Raw genomic sequence first — 15,892 nt, forward strand, 5'->3', positions numbered from 1 at the left:
ATACCTTCATCCTTCCCACCCTTGAGAGGGAGGTCACACTGTCTTTCAGAGTTCTCTGACAAGGCTGTGGGCAAGCATGAATAGTTTTAATACTCAGCTGGCTCTTTGCACATAACTTTATAATGTTTTATTCTGATGGTCACAATTAGGAAGAAATGGGAAATAATCAGGTATGGTGTTATAGCCTCTAACTGAGAGAGAAGGTGAAAGGGCAAAAGATGATCCGGACTGGTGTCATAAAGGAACAAAAACCTGAAGGCTTCTATGGCCAGGTTGACCTCATGTAGATGCTCTGACTGGTGTGGAATATTGACTATCATGAATGTATAATTTAAATGTTCAGTACCTTTTAGCAATTTAAATCATCTGGATATTTCAAGTCTTCTGGAATTTCATCTTTTACTTCTAAAAGATGAAAACAGAAAGTAAGTAATTTTATAATGTTAAATGAGATAAAACAGACAACTTTAACATCAAATTATTTTTAAACATTCACTTCTAACTTGTTTGCTTGAATTTAGGAGCATCATTCCCCACCCGAACCCCCAATTAAATAAGCATATAAAGTCTGACTATATTTCCAAGGCCCTTCTAGGGCCCTGTCACTTTATCACTCCACTTCTCATTCCAAGTACTATTTGACAATTTTCCCTTTATAGACCCCTGCATGTAATCTTGGCCCTGTCCCAGATTAGATCCAGCGTTCATTAGCATCTGAGCTTTTTTCTTGTTCTTATCTGAAACCACTGACCTTGGAAAGTTACTTCTCATGATTGACTGAGCCTTTGCTTTGTTCCTTATGTTAAGCCATTTTTTTTATAAGATTAATTTCTCTAAGACTTTTAACAATAGCTCTCTAAGTAATATTTTGCTACTACTAACCTTTCACAAGGAGACTAACATTTATGTAATACTGCTATAAATAATTTAAATGTATCATTTTTAATGTTTATTTGAGAGTGAGAGTGAGAAAGAGGGAGAGAGAGAGAATCCCAAGTAGACTCCACACTCAGCACGGAGCCCAATCCCATGACAGTGAGATCATGAACTGACCAAAATCAAGAGTCAGATGCTTAACTGCCTCAGCACCCAGGTGCCCCTAAGTGTATCATTTTATATCATTATTATTATAAACTTCTGTGGCTGGGGCAGTTTAAGAAGCCAAAGCACATAGTAATTAAATAACTTTTCCAAGATCACAGAACTCAGAAGCACTCAGAAGAGCTAGGATTTGACACCTAGGATACCTAGGATACCTAGGATACCTAGGTCTCAAATCCATGTTGGAGAGCACTGTTAATCACCCAGTCTCTCTGGTTCATCATATAATTTTCTTCTAAACTCCTCATTCCCATGTTACTCTCTCTGACCCTGATCCTACTGGAGTATCATCTACCCTTTACCTCTTAGAATTCCCTGACATGGCTTTTTAAAGCTATGCTTTTAGTGTTGTCTCCTGTCTATCCACTTCAATTTGGTTGAGGAACTATGCTGCAAATACATAAATTAAAAAAAAAAATCCTTTGGGGGCGCCTGGGTGGCGCAGTCGGTTAAGCGTCCGACTTCAGCCAGGTCACGATCTCGCGGTCCGGGAGTTCGAATCCCCGCGTCAGGCTCTGGGCTGATGGCTCAGAGCCTGGAGCCTGTTTCTGATTCTGTGTCTCCCTCTCTCTCTGCCCCTCCCCCGTTCATGCTCTGTCTCTCTCTGTCCCAAAAATAAAAATAAACGTTGGAAAAAATAAATAAATAAATAAATAAATAAATAAATAAATAAATAAATAAATAAATAAATAAATCCTTTGCCCTCCATAAACTTACAAGCAGTAAAAATTGTTTAGAAAACAAAGAAATGCTAGAGTATGATAATAATGAGATTAAGACTAGACACAATGCTTCCTCCTTGAGCAGGGCAACTGAGACAACAGCTGTGGGCTCCATGCTTGGGTAAGAGGTAACCCATAGAACAATGTGATTTTCATATCTTCTTTGGACCTTACCAAAATTTACTTTCAAAATTTATGTTTTTAATAATACAAAGAGCAACAAAACATGTTGATTTATTTTAAAATAATTTAGGCAAATTTGGGACTGGCTAAGTTGTTTGACCTTTTCACTCATCTAGAGATGACTCCATATAGCAGAATAAGAAACGGTGAACTAAAGTGTTTAATTTACTTGAGGAAATAAGAGAATGATTCAGAGTCAGGTGAGTCTTATAAGTATAATTATATTATTTGTGCACGCTGGTAAAGGACATCCCAAAACAAAGATAGGTGCAAAGGTACTAAAAATTTGAGTTAGTAATTTTGGGCACCACTTATTATTTCATTATTACTTCTATAATATCTGTGATTATTATATAAGTATACAAGATATTATAGAAGTATATTATATTATGGAAGTATACAAGATGCCAGAAACTTTTCTAGGTACTTCATAATATTTGTAATAATCACAAACTATTTCAATGTATCACTATTTTAGATATGCCATAACTGAAGTTCAGAGAGGAATCATATTTTTATACACTTATATAGTGATGGTTGATCTGAGATTCAAATTCGCAAATGTTTATCTTCTTAAATCAATACACACTGCTGTAAATCAGAGAATATATTGCGGCCTAGACAGAAGGGAGCCAAGCGGGGGAGAGATGCTAATGGGGCTAAAAAGTTAGACGGGGTCAGATTACAAAGTAAAACAACATGATCATGTCGGTGCTATGAAAAAACAACAATATTCTACCAGTTCTATAAAGATTAGAGAAGATACAGAGGATTAGTAATATATTGAAATAACGAAACAAGAGCCTGGGTGGCTCAAGACTGGAGTAGAGTTAGGGAGAGAGATATTTGGAATTAGAATACACACAGGGTTTAATGGTAAATATGTATTGTTGATTTTAATTCCTTAATTTGAACAGAGTTGTTTGAGTGTTGCAGAAGTGGGGTAGGGGTTAGAAAATGAGTTCACTTTAGATACTTTTTAAGTGGAGGTGAGTGGTTAAGAATGAGAGAGCAAGAGTGAGTGAGCACGTGATAGAGCACAAGGAGTGAGAGAGTGGGCAGAGCCTGAGATAGAAACATTTCAACTTCTCGATTTCTTGCTACTGAGCCTGCTTGCCAACACCTGTCCCACAAAGACAGATTCATTTAGTGGCTGGGCAGGTGTATGCACCTTCTGTTCTGACCTGCACCCCTGGCTAACCTGCTGCTCCTTTAACACTGGCAGACAAAATCAACTTAAGTGAAAAATTAGCTGATGACAAAACAGCTCTACAATGTAATGACCCTGTTCTGCACTTTTATCTATGGAGATGAAGAATGATAGTTATCATTTATTAAAAACTTACCATTTCAAACACAATATTACTAGATTCTAACATTATTATCTCTGACTCCTACAAGATCCTGTGAGGTAAATACAACTACTACTACTAATAGTAATAATGATCATTATTATTATTATTTTGCAGATAAGAAATTGAGGCTTAAAAAGTTTAAATAAATTACCTAGTAAGTGATAGAGCCATTCCTCAAATCCAGCTCTGTTTGATTTCAAAGCCCAACATTTAAACATTATCCTAAACCGCCTCTCCAAATTCTTCCTGATTCCAGTTGGATAATGCAAGGTTGCATCCCCATCATCTATATTATAATTCAAACTCTGTAGAATTTAATTCCAAAAACTCTATGTATAGCTTGTGCAAGAAGCTTAGCTTGGCTTCAGCTCATTCTCTGAGACATATCAATGCTTTCTATACGCCAAATTCCATCAATTCCCACTCTGTACTTGAACAGACCATGTTCTTTTTTTATAACCAAGTCTTTGCTCAAGCAATACATAGAGGTCTTCCTATCCGATACTACTCTTTAAATGGCATCTTCTTGGTGAAGCCTTCCCCACATTCTCACCCCCAAAAGATTGTATAAAACTATTTATCATGTTGACATCATAATTATTTGTGCTTCCATTTCTGATTCTCTCCTTAGACTATGCACATCTCAAGAATTTTGCTTGATTCATTTTGTCTTCAAGCAATGTCAGTCATTATATTGGCACTGAGTCACATTTGGAGAACCAAAAGTTAAAGAGGATTTATTTGCTGAGAAAACTGTGAGATTCCTTTCTATCACCTCTCTACCTCAGAAATGGCAGTTAGGACCACTTAGTAGGCAGGCATGGGGTGGGGGGGGTGAAAAGGCCGGTGGAATCAGCTTCTAGGGCAGGTTGGGACAGTGCTCTGGCCTGGGTGCAGTGAACAGAAAGAAGTTCCTATCACTGAGTTGCTTTTTTCATGAATTAATCTTTAAGTCGTTATACATGCAGTGAATGATTGTAACAGTTTTTCTCTTGAAATACTTTTCTAATAGAAAATAAAAATGGCTTTAAAATACTGAAATATTTTGAGGGGAAGGATTACCATCTGATAGCAGAATAATAAATGAGAGTATAACAGGAGATACCAGAAATACAGCGATACCACTTTTGTCTTTTTTTGTTTTTTTTGTTTTTTTGAAATAATGCAATCACTGTCAAAAATAAAAAATAACAACTTCAAATTTTTACATGGCTCCCTCTGGTTCTGACATATTTTGACAAACATTATGTTCTTAATTATTTGCCAGAGAATAAAGCATTTGGGATCAAATATTGAAGATAATAAAAAGAAATGTAGAAGGAAATTAACATTTGAAATACTTTTAAGCAGCATACAAGCTCCTTACTTGAGGGGGAAAACATTTTCTGAGATATATACCCTCAATGTTTTAAAGTATTAAATAATTCAAGACAACAAATACTATGTAATATAAATTATACAAAGCAATGATTATAGATAAATTAAAGTGTTTAGTCATAATGCCATTAAAGAGGGAAATGGGATTAAGAGAAATTGAGACAAGATGGATTTTAAATAGCAATGCTAGAAGAGGAGACATGTTACAAAATATTAACTATATTTTCCATGGGTGTCTGATCACACCCAAATAATGTTCACAACTCAGAGATATTTTTTTTTTTACAATTTAATATGAGAGAGAAAAGGGAAGAGGCATGCTGAGGCAAAATTAGTTGTATAAAGTGCTAGATTACATTAAGCTAGGTGGCAGCCTGTAGAGCATGAGTAGAGGGGTGCTGACAAGGTCAGACTAACCAAAATATGTTTGTTTTTCACTGTAAAAAATGTTTATAATGTAAAATGTTCAGCCTACACACATACTGCTTGTAGGTAACCCTCTAACCGTCATCCATGAACCGTTAATAGTTGCAAAATGATTCCTAAGATAAGTTAGTGGATGCCTTGAAGCCAAACCAACAGAAATAAACCACAGGGACTGGAATTTCCCTTGGGAAAACCCAGGAGGGGATTGTAGAATAAAGAAGCTGCCTAAAAGTAGTAGAATTAGGAAGTAGGATCTGGGATTAGGGAACAGGGCACTAAAGGTTGTTTATAATCAATGATATCAATATAGACTGATTTTCTGAAGACAGGAGGATACCATAAAAGGTAGATACTGGCACCTGAAACAAGCATAATGGGTCACTGTCTTGGTGAAGGCTGATCTTCTCTTAAAGATGGTGGTGGAATCCATGTAAGTTCTCCCTGTGAGCGGTTTCACCAGTGCCTCACAGGTGATTCTAGAAATCCACAAGGGAATACATGTTTGTATCTTGATTAGTAAAACAGACTCCCTACCAGGATGACATAAATTTTTTAAGATCAAATCTTACTGTAAAGAAACTATTAAATGCTTGATAAATGAGAAAAGAACCATAGGAAAAATATTTGGACATTTATTTGAAATATTATTTTATTACTACTTAAAAATATTCTCACCACAAAGAAGTCCAAATGATTCCAAGAACTTAACTACAGACCTATTACATTCCCTAGGGAAACTAGGATATTTCTAGAAGGACTTGAAACAGTATCTTTTCCTTTAGTTTTGAGCAGTGTTAAACATTTCCCCTAAGGAATTTTAGCAACAGTAGAACATTATTTTTTAAATTAACTTTTTCATTAAATGCTTGTTTCCCTCGAAAAGGGAGCAGCTGTTAGTGCTGGCAGACTTTTCTCCCCCCAATCTATGAGTACAAATCAAAAACAATTTGTTTTGTGAATAATCTACAGTATGACAATTTGTCTACAAATATGTCACTGCCTGTTTACCTCAGTGTGTGTCAATTGGATTTAGCCCCTTATTTTCGGAGAAGAGAGAAAGGCAATCTTGACAGCATCCCTGCCTGCAGGCCTGGCTCTGCAGCCGCTCTCTCCCCCAACTTCCTGTTGCCACTAAGAACCACAGGGAGTGAGAAGCCACACACTGTGCAGACTGTGGGCTTCGCAGGACTAGGCCAGCTACAAAATTAGAGACCTGGGCTCTCACCGAGACGAGAGAGCTGTTCACACAGAGGCAGATCTTTCTGTACAACACTTTGATTAAGTCTAGGAAGAACCTTAATAGACTGCCATTTACTAGAAAGGAACCTTTAGAGAAAAGTGTTGTGGGGGATGGAGTCTGATTTTTTTTTTCTATCAGTTCCCTCTATACTGAACAGCTGATGCTTGCATGAAAGGAAGATCAAATAAAAGGCTTATTCAGCATTTATCAGATTCCAGGAAGGAAAAAAAGAAATGTCAGCTCTATCTTACTTATATATAGGTATATCCTACATGTCAGCTTGTATCACCCCGTGTGATATACAGTTCACCCGGTATATTTAATATTATAAACAGTGAAGTGCCTTCCCATCACCGGGTATAGTTCGATCTTTTCACATAGGCACTTGTGCTGCATACATTAATTCACAAGACTGACCTGAGCAGGTGAACCCAAGAACTGCACTAGTTTGTTTTGATGGTCTGTGGATTACTAAAACAGATCTAACATTGTTATTTTGTGACAAATGACAAATGTTCTTTTTCATAGCATTCAGCAGCAGCATTAGTGTTATGATAACTGAATTATTTCTATCTCTTTTCCAAATGTTTATTTATATATATATATATATTTTTTTTTTTCCAAAACTGAGATGTAGGAAGGAAATGGCAAACTCAATAGAGAAATTATTTAAAGGGCAAGGCATGTATCCACTCACTACAGAATATATATTATACAGCCTTACTTATTAATGGCTTTAAGTATGTTTAGAAATAAATTTCAAGATCAAGGGCAATCTAAAAATATTCACTGCAAGCCTAAAGTATGTAAGAAAGTAATTATTTTAAGAAGGTAAAATTTTGAGCAAAAATGACAATGCCATTTATTCTATACTGATATGATATTACATACGGACAGGGGCTAAAGAAAGTCAACATTACTTCCTTCTTTAAAATGTATTTGTAAAATTACAAACTTTACACTACACACAGAATTCTTTATGAAAGAGAAGTTTTATCTAACTACCTGGACTGGTTTCTATTCGGATTCCATCATAAGAAAATAATAATGTAGAGTGGCCCAAGTTGGGAAAGAAGAGTATCTCTCTATCCCAGCTACAATGACTACCATAAAATAGCTTAAAATAGAATTTGCTATGTGGAGAGGGTAAAAACATCTTTATTTTTAATATGTAGAAAAATACTTATAAAGATATAATTAGAGACTATTAGATGAAAACTGAAAAAAAAACAGATAAAACTTTGACATAATTGAAAAAAAATGATTTCCCCTTAATTCCTCTATGTATAGGGAAAGAGAATTGTATACAATGATGAAAATACACAGTAGACTTTTGAAAAAAAAATAAGCAAAAGGTGAGGCAGAGGGAAGCACAACACTTTACATATTGAGAGTGAGAGGCCAGGGACATATGGGTAAAGATGATATACTGAACACCCCATTAATATTTGCTTTCCACTGGAAAGAGAGAAAAGGATTTTCAGAAAGTTTTATATCTACAAGGATAAAGAAAACAAGGAAAAACAAAACAACTAACTTTATGGAATCTGGAATGGTGATAGATGCATATGACTGATAGCACATCCAAGGGACCTGAATCCCAAACTGGTAGTGGGAAAAATCGAATAACACCATTTTCACAAGAGAACTATGAAAAGATGTGGAGATTGGTAGCACTGGATGCTTCTTGAGGTGGGGGGGGGGGGGGACAGAAACAAACAAACAAAACAGAACTATATTAAAGTTTGTTGAAGTAGTAGTTAGTAGTAGTAGTAGCTATATGTCTCCATGAAGCTCTTGTGAATGCCCGTGCTGCTAGATATTCTAATGAACAGCCCAGAGTCCCCTTCAATGACTTGATACCTCTTTGCTCTGAGTGGTGCTGCAAACAAACTTCAGGTGTTAGTCCCTTCAAAAGGCTGTATCATCCAAGGTCTCAGCCCTACTCAGAGTGACCTACAACTAATGGCTAATCAATGCAGGATGATAAAGGTCTAGCTCTTTAAGTCCGAATAGGGACAATTCTGAAGGGTTATTTTAGTTTCATAGCTGAGTGAGTCAGCTGAGTCTGTCTGTGGGACTATATCATATCTACTCTCCTCCTGTCTGTAGATATTGAACCCAAGGGTTTGCGTTAATACCCATTCTTAACACTAATCCAATCTCAGAGCCTTCCCCCCAGAAATGAGACCTGCAGCAATGACTCTTCCTAATCTCTGCAGAAGACGGGTGACTTATTCTTTGTAAAGTAAAGGATCTACAGTAGAAAGGGGAACACTAGGGAGAGTTGAGGGCAGGGATTTTATACCTAATAAAATTCAAATAAGTGAATATTTATACACTAAGGCAGAGATACAAGCCTTCTTCCTTCAAAGACTGCCTTTAGGGTACTCAGATAAAGCCTTCTCTGGAGAGTCTGAACAGCCTAATAGGGAAGACATAAATACCGTATGCCTATATTAAGATGAAATGGCCCAAGCAGATAACCTTATAGTGAAGCCCAAAGGTGACCCCAATGATGGCAAAAAGCTTACAATAAGCTCTTTTGAAGCTTTAGAAGAAAATCAAAGATAAATAAGTGTACATAGCATCCCTCTAACATAAAAAATAATAAATGCCAGAATATATATTTATAAAAACTTTGTTTTAATGTTTATTCATTTTTCAGAAAGAGAGAAAGAAGAGACAGTGTGAGCAGAGAGGGGCAGAGAGAGAGGGAGACACAGAATCCCAAGCAGGCTCTAGGCTCTGAGCTGCCAGCACAGAGTCTGATGCAGGGCTTGAATGCTTGAACCGAGAGATCATGACCTGAGCTCAACCAACTAAGTCACCCTGGAGGCCTCAGAATATATTTAAAAAAAAAACAAAAAACAAAAAACAAAAAACAAACAAAAAAAACCTTGGAAAAATCAGAGATGATTAAAAAATTAAGAAAATAAAATCATTAATATTTTCAGAAAGAAAAGAGAAGGTATTATATGCATGAAAAAAGAAAAAAACATAGTATAAAAAAGAAGAAGAAAGAGTTCTGGGAAATTAAAAAAAAAGAAACTCATTAGAAGATAAAGAAGAGCTGAGACCACCTATTTGAAAATATACCACAAAGGCACAGATATGGAAAATAAGATAGAAATTATAAGAAATATGGAGACTCACTCTAGAATTTCCAACATAAATTCATGAAATTCCCAAAAGACAGAATTGGGAAAATAGAAAAGAAGAAATCATCAACAGAATATTCAAGAAAACCTTTCAGTTTCCAAATTAAAGCACCAAGATTGCAGCAAAATAGTTGAAGAAAAATGGAATTCTACTATGTCCTTGGAATGTGATGTAGTAGAGTATATAGAGTTCTTTGACTTTCTCAGAACAATCTCAGAAGGTAGGATATAGTGGAACGTTAGGACATGCTAATGTCAGTAAGACACAATCAACAAAATTCTGCTAGACAAATGGCCAATTGTTTCAATAAAGCAATACAAGGCCGGGCATAGTAAATGGTTAGACATCAAAAAAAACTTAAGAAACATATGAACAAAAATACAGCATATGGATCATGTGGACCTTCTTTGCCTGGATATTTATTCTCATCAGCCAACTTAAAAATTAAAAAAGAGAGAGAGAGAGAGTTGGGAGCGACTAAACATGACCTAGTTATTAACTATTTTCATGTTTAAGTTACTGGTTGTGTTACTGTCACTTGGTTCTGGTTAAAAAAAAATAGCTCTTATTTGGTATGGATACATACTGAAATACAATAGACATCATGATTTGGGGAACTTTCTTTAATGTTGTTCTGTCCTTTTCCTTCTCCCCTCCAAGAAAGGTACAGAGTGTGAGTATATGACACAGTGTAGCAGAAAAGTTGATGGGTCATGATGCTGGGTAATGCGGACAGGGAGATCTAGGCATTACACTTTTTCCTGTTGTATCTGTTTGATAATATCTATTGTATATACATTTTTTTTGGTTCTGTAGAGATACCCAGGTAAATAATCAAATGAGATGATAGAATGCAATATTTTTAGAAATACAAGATCTCAAAAAATTTACCTTTCATATATAGTTTCTCTAAAAGCTATTGGAGGAGATGGTGCTCCAAAATGAGAGAATAAAAGCAAAAAAACTACATGAGGTAGGGTAAGGGACATAGGAAAAACAACACAGAAAGGACATAAAGAGAATACCTTGGAATGATTATATCACTTTGTACTTCTTGTGACTGAGAAAACACACACACACACAAACACAGACACAAACACACACCACACATCTATTTTTCCATTGACATTTAGTTCCAGCTCCCTCCCTACAGAAGCAGATTACTTTAGGTAAGTTAAGAAACATAAACTTTCATTAGAGTTCAAAAAAAAAAAAAAACATATTTATAAGAATTTCAGCTCTCATAGGTCTTAAAATAAGATTAGAAAAAAAAGCTTTTAGAATAACTAAGAAATTAAGTCCATAAGGGTTAAATAAATTAGATCAAACATTTTGCAACACCAAAACTAGTTCAGTTCTGGTACTAATTACATTCTGGTACTGGTTACCATTCTGGTTCTGGTTCTGGTACTAGTACATTTTAGTACTGGTTACATTCTGAACTAGTTCTGAGTCGCACCAACCGGCCACCTCTGTCCCTTTCCCGGATGATCCGGCAGATGAAGCTACCTGGCCGGGAAAACAAAACCGCTGTGGTCGTCGGGGTGATAACCGATGACGTGCGGGTCCAGGAGGTGCCCAAACTGAAGGTGTGCGCGCTGCGTGTGAGCAGCCGTGCCCGGAGCCGCATCGTCAAAGCTGGAGGCAAGATCCTCACCTTCGACCAGTTGGCCCTGGACTCCCCCAAGGGCTGTGGCACCGTCTTGCTCTCTGGTCCGCGCAAGGGCCAAGAGGTGTACAGGTATTTCGTCCAGGCCCCAGGGACCCCACAGAGCCACACCGAACCCTACATGCGATCCAAGGGCCGGAAGTTCGAGCGGGCCAGAGGCCGCAGGGCCAGCAGAGGCTACAAAAACTAACCCCAGAACCTGCCTTGTTATTAAAAAGATTTGGACTGTTAAAAAAACAAAACAAAACAAAACAAAAACTAGTACTAGAACTAGTTCAGAATGTAACCCCCAATTTATCAATTCCATGCAACCCAAGCTGGGTCTCCTTCCTTGCAATAGGAGCCATGAAGGAGTTTTCAAATTTTCTTTCTCTTTTAGATTGTGCTTAGGTCACAGCTAATGGTTACAGTACCTAATGTATGCATTGTTCTGGCTAAACTTAAATAATCTTGTTTACAATATAAACATTTATAAATACTTCACTTTGCAAAATAGGTGTTATAATGTAGTACCTTAGAGTGATGTAGATAGTAATTTATTAAAGACCAAAATATAATTTTCTACTCTTCTAAGAAAGTTTAGAAAAATATATTTTAAATATCAATTAGCATAAAAAGTAAAACAATGCTTGAAATAAGCAATTATTTTAGAAATTCTCAAAATAGTGACATTATATAGAATTCTATAAAAGTCACCTTAATACCTTCAGTGTTTCATGTTATATTGGACCTTAACTTATTTTAGGTTACTGTATCATGTAAGTTGTAGTTCATTTTTTAGTTTCTGATTTCTATTAGTGTGTAAAGGATTTACATTTGCATTTAAATAGGAAGGAAATGTGATAAAGATTTCAATTAAAAGGCTGTCTGTTTGGGTTAATTCATTTTTAATAGGAACAGTAAATATTTTTCAGTTGTTTCAGTTCTTACTGCAAGATCAGTTCATTGTTCTTTTTTATCTAGTTATGTCAGGTGGTGCTCAATAAAGATCACTATAATGTCAGTCCCTACTATTTAAGAAACATTTCTCATTTCTTCATTGATTTTTTTAGAAACCAAAGCAAATTTCTGAATAGTACTTGAGAAAACTGATGACAGCAGGTCACTGCTTTAGTACAAAAGATTCTTAACACATATAATATATATATTACTTATTAATATAAATGTGTTCAAACAAGTGTATACATAGACCTATACACATATGGAGATTTTCATTCTAAAGTCATCTGATGGAAAGAAAAAAGAAAAGCTATCCTATCTTGAAAGTTTAGCTAAGTCTTCAGTCTCATCTACTTTATAGGAATAGCTCTACAAAATGAAGGACCATCCATTAATTAGTCTTCACATATATTATCTGATTTTAAAGTGCAGGGAGGTTCTATAATGACAATATCAATCTTAGTCTGATGTCCCATAAACTTTCTACTTCTGAAGCTAGTTCTTTGAAATTTGGTCACTTGTCTGTTAATTTTAATGTGTGTCCTTAGATTCTATAGAAATTCAGTTAATTATGTGGCATCTATTTGAAATATACTCTGAAAAATAATTGATACATGTTTATCATATTTCAGGATTTTTTAAAATTTTGTTTGTAGTTACAATTATCTAATTTGTAATATGTTTCTTAACTTACCAGTTTCTAAGAAACTAGCTCACTTTCTCCTTCAAAAACCCTAAAACTTCACTGGACATGCTTTTTTGGGGATTGGGGGAGAAATACAGGCATTTAAATAATGAATTCAAGTGTTTTATTAGTATATTCTGGCCTGCTGCCAGCAGAACATCATACCAATAAGTAAATGGATTAAGTTGCCTGTAATGCCAGCTAGGAGATATCTTGACAGTTGTGTTTTTCATTCTCAGGTGTCTAGTTAAGGAAAACACAGGGGTCCAATTCAAACTTTAAAAATGTTATCTTTTGACTAGAAAGATTACTGCTTTGAGATGCAATGGGATTTTCCACAGCAAACTTAGCAGAGGATTATGTGTTTCATTACTCTCTGAATGAAAAATGGAGTGAATAGACGCTGTAAATAGAGGATATTTCTAGAGAAAATGTCTGTAGAAATTATGACTTATTATCATTTCTACAAAAAAGTTCATAAAACAAGTGGCAGTTGGATTAGAGAAAGGTTCATATTATTTTGAGAAACTGGTCCTTACCCCCAAAAAATATTTAGAGGATTTCAAATGTTAAAATAAATTCTATTTCATCTCAACTTATTTTCAGCTCTTTTATTCAATTTTTTTTATTATCATTAGAATCTATTTTCCCCACAGTGTATGTGTATTTTTTAGGCAGTCTCTAAACTGACTGTTTCATGGTTGATTTTTTTTCCAGCCATATTTAACCACTGATCACAGCTGAATTGATTAGAGTGACTGTGGAGTAATTCAAACAGATAAGATGGCTGAGCTCACCAAACAAACCATGCCATGGTCCAGTAATTGTGTTCCTAAAACTACAACATAATGCACTGCAGTAAGTTAGACATGTTGGGAACACAAACTGTAAGAGCTACCTGTAATACAGTTTGCAGCTTTTGTTTATTAGAACTTATCTTCTTAGATTTTTTAACTCTAACTTAGAGATGTAAGTCTTCAAGCAGATTTCCCTACATAACTCGTAAGCTTTGAGAAACATAATGTGAAATAGAAAAATGGATGAATATTGAATTTAGCATCAACAATTTCAAATATCTCTGCTCAGTATAGGTAAAAAAAAATTGTTCAACTGAAGAATTCCCAGGACTTTTCATGGTAAATTTCAGTTAATGTCTTATCAGGTCTCTGCAAAATGAAAAAGTAATACTACTTGCTGGAAATTGCCAAATTAAAACACATACAAAAAACCTGAATCAAGATATTTTTCCATAATTTTATGAGAACCTGAAAGTATAAAACTTATGTGTGTATACACACACACACACACACACACACACACACACACACACACACGAGGTCGTATGAGCAGAAGTATGCACTAAGTCTCTAATACTATTTAAAATGTATCACAAATGACCTTTACTACAAATGAATCTATTTTCACAGCTTATCATAGACTTCATGCAAAGCACAGGTTTATTTGACTGAAGTTGTATTTCCTACTCTCTACAAGCATAAAAAAACCTATGACAACATGTTCAACATCTACCATTTTAAGGGATGTTTCTAGACACCTCAGCAAACCATCAGGCGAGTTGGACTGGTTTTTTGGTGAAAATTAGCAAATTATTCAAATGAATGTACTCAAGTGGTTATTTTGATAATAGTTAAAGATGAGAAATTGTTCATATAGATTTATAGCTATTAGTTGGGACACTTTCGACAATTTTATGATTATTTTAAAATTGCACATTATTTTTTCTCAAAAGCAATCCACAAATTTCCAAAATGCAATAAACCTACATGGGTATTTCCTAGTGATCATTAGCTATTGAGTATAGCTATGACACTCTTAAATTATAAAAAACAAAATAAAATTATTCTTCTATTTTAATGTTTTAACCATGAATTGCACAAGTACATCTACCATTTGGGGATTCTACTGGGTTTACCATTAATAATTTTTCCCCCTCAATTAGCATTACTGAAGCTTTACATATGTCACACAGCATATTATGAAAGAGCTACTGCTGTTATAGGGGTCAATGGAAAATGGCTTGTGGCAAATTATAGATGTCTTCAGTGTTGGTTTAGTTAGGTAATTTCATGTAAATTGATTACATTATTAAGCAAATAAATATACAATCTCAATATTATTATTTTCTCATCTTACTCTTTGCTTAACTGAAATTTAAAGTCTTACATGAAGAGAGTGCTGTGGCAAATTTGGAATATTTTTGGAATATTTTAGGAACATATTTTGAGAGATTCTTTCTTAGGATTCTTGTGTTTCTCTTTACTAAGAATTACTTCCTCAATATGTCCACAAATGAGAGTGTAGGTTTTGTCTATATAAGAAAATATTCATTTAAAATGACTCTTTTTTAAAGAAATAATCCTTCCAATAATGGCTATAAAACCATTACTTTTAGTTTTATTTTTGAATTTTTACTTACTAGTATTTTTTTTAAGGCAGAGACTGTTCATGTTAAGTGTCAATTAAAGGAAAGTATAAAGAAAAAAATAATTCCTTTTAGTAGAGTCTTTTTGAGGTCTCTGAATGCTTACATATTGAATAATACCTTCTTTAGCTCATAGAAGACATATGAAATAGTGTCACTTTGGTAAGTGAGATGTTGACAAACTTTATTAACATATGTAGTCTGGCAGGGAGGGGGAATAGAAACTATTGGTAAAATCTAGTTCAAATTTTAAAAATAAATTTTAATGGCATACAGACACATACATACACACATATGCATATGCACACTGAAATTAAATTCGCATTGGCCCAATGGGAAGACCTAGTTGACTTAAAACTTAAACACTGCTCATGTTGTGACATTATTGGTAACAAGGCACTTCCTATTAGAGTTTTATAGATTTCAAATGATCTATTTTGCAATACAGAAAATACTGCAAATCCATAAAACTGGTTTCATCTACTTTTGATGCATGAAGAAACTAAAATCCAGAAATTTAATTGACATTCATACCCAAAGTTATGTCATTAATTAGTAGTGGATCCAAACTAAGGTTTTACAACTCCCAG

The 15,892-nt window shown here is 34.9% G+C and overlaps 1 protein-coding gene across 1 annotated transcript; it reads left to right on the forward strand.

Moving 5' to 3' along the window:
• The first annotated feature begins 218 nt into the window (after positions 1–218).
• Positions 219–11,472, forward strand: LOC125166472 (ribosomal protein L18-like). The gene is made up of 2 exons (XM_047860371.1): positions 219–272; positions 10,991–11,472. The coding sequence occupies exons 1-2, from the start codon at positions 219–221 to the stop codon at positions 11,423–11,425; spliced, it is 489 nt and encodes a 162-aa protein (XP_047716327.1). The 3' UTR covers positions 11,426–11,472.
• The last annotated feature ends 4,420 nt before the right edge of the window (positions 11,473–15,892 follow it).

The sequence above is a fragment of the Prionailurus viverrinus genome, chromosome B2 (genome assembly GCF_022837055.1).
Source record: "Prionailurus viverrinus isolate Anna chromosome B2, UM_Priviv_1.0, whole genome shotgun sequence".
NCBI lineage: Eukaryota > Metazoa > Chordata > Mammalia > Carnivora > Felidae > Prionailurus > Prionailurus viverrinus.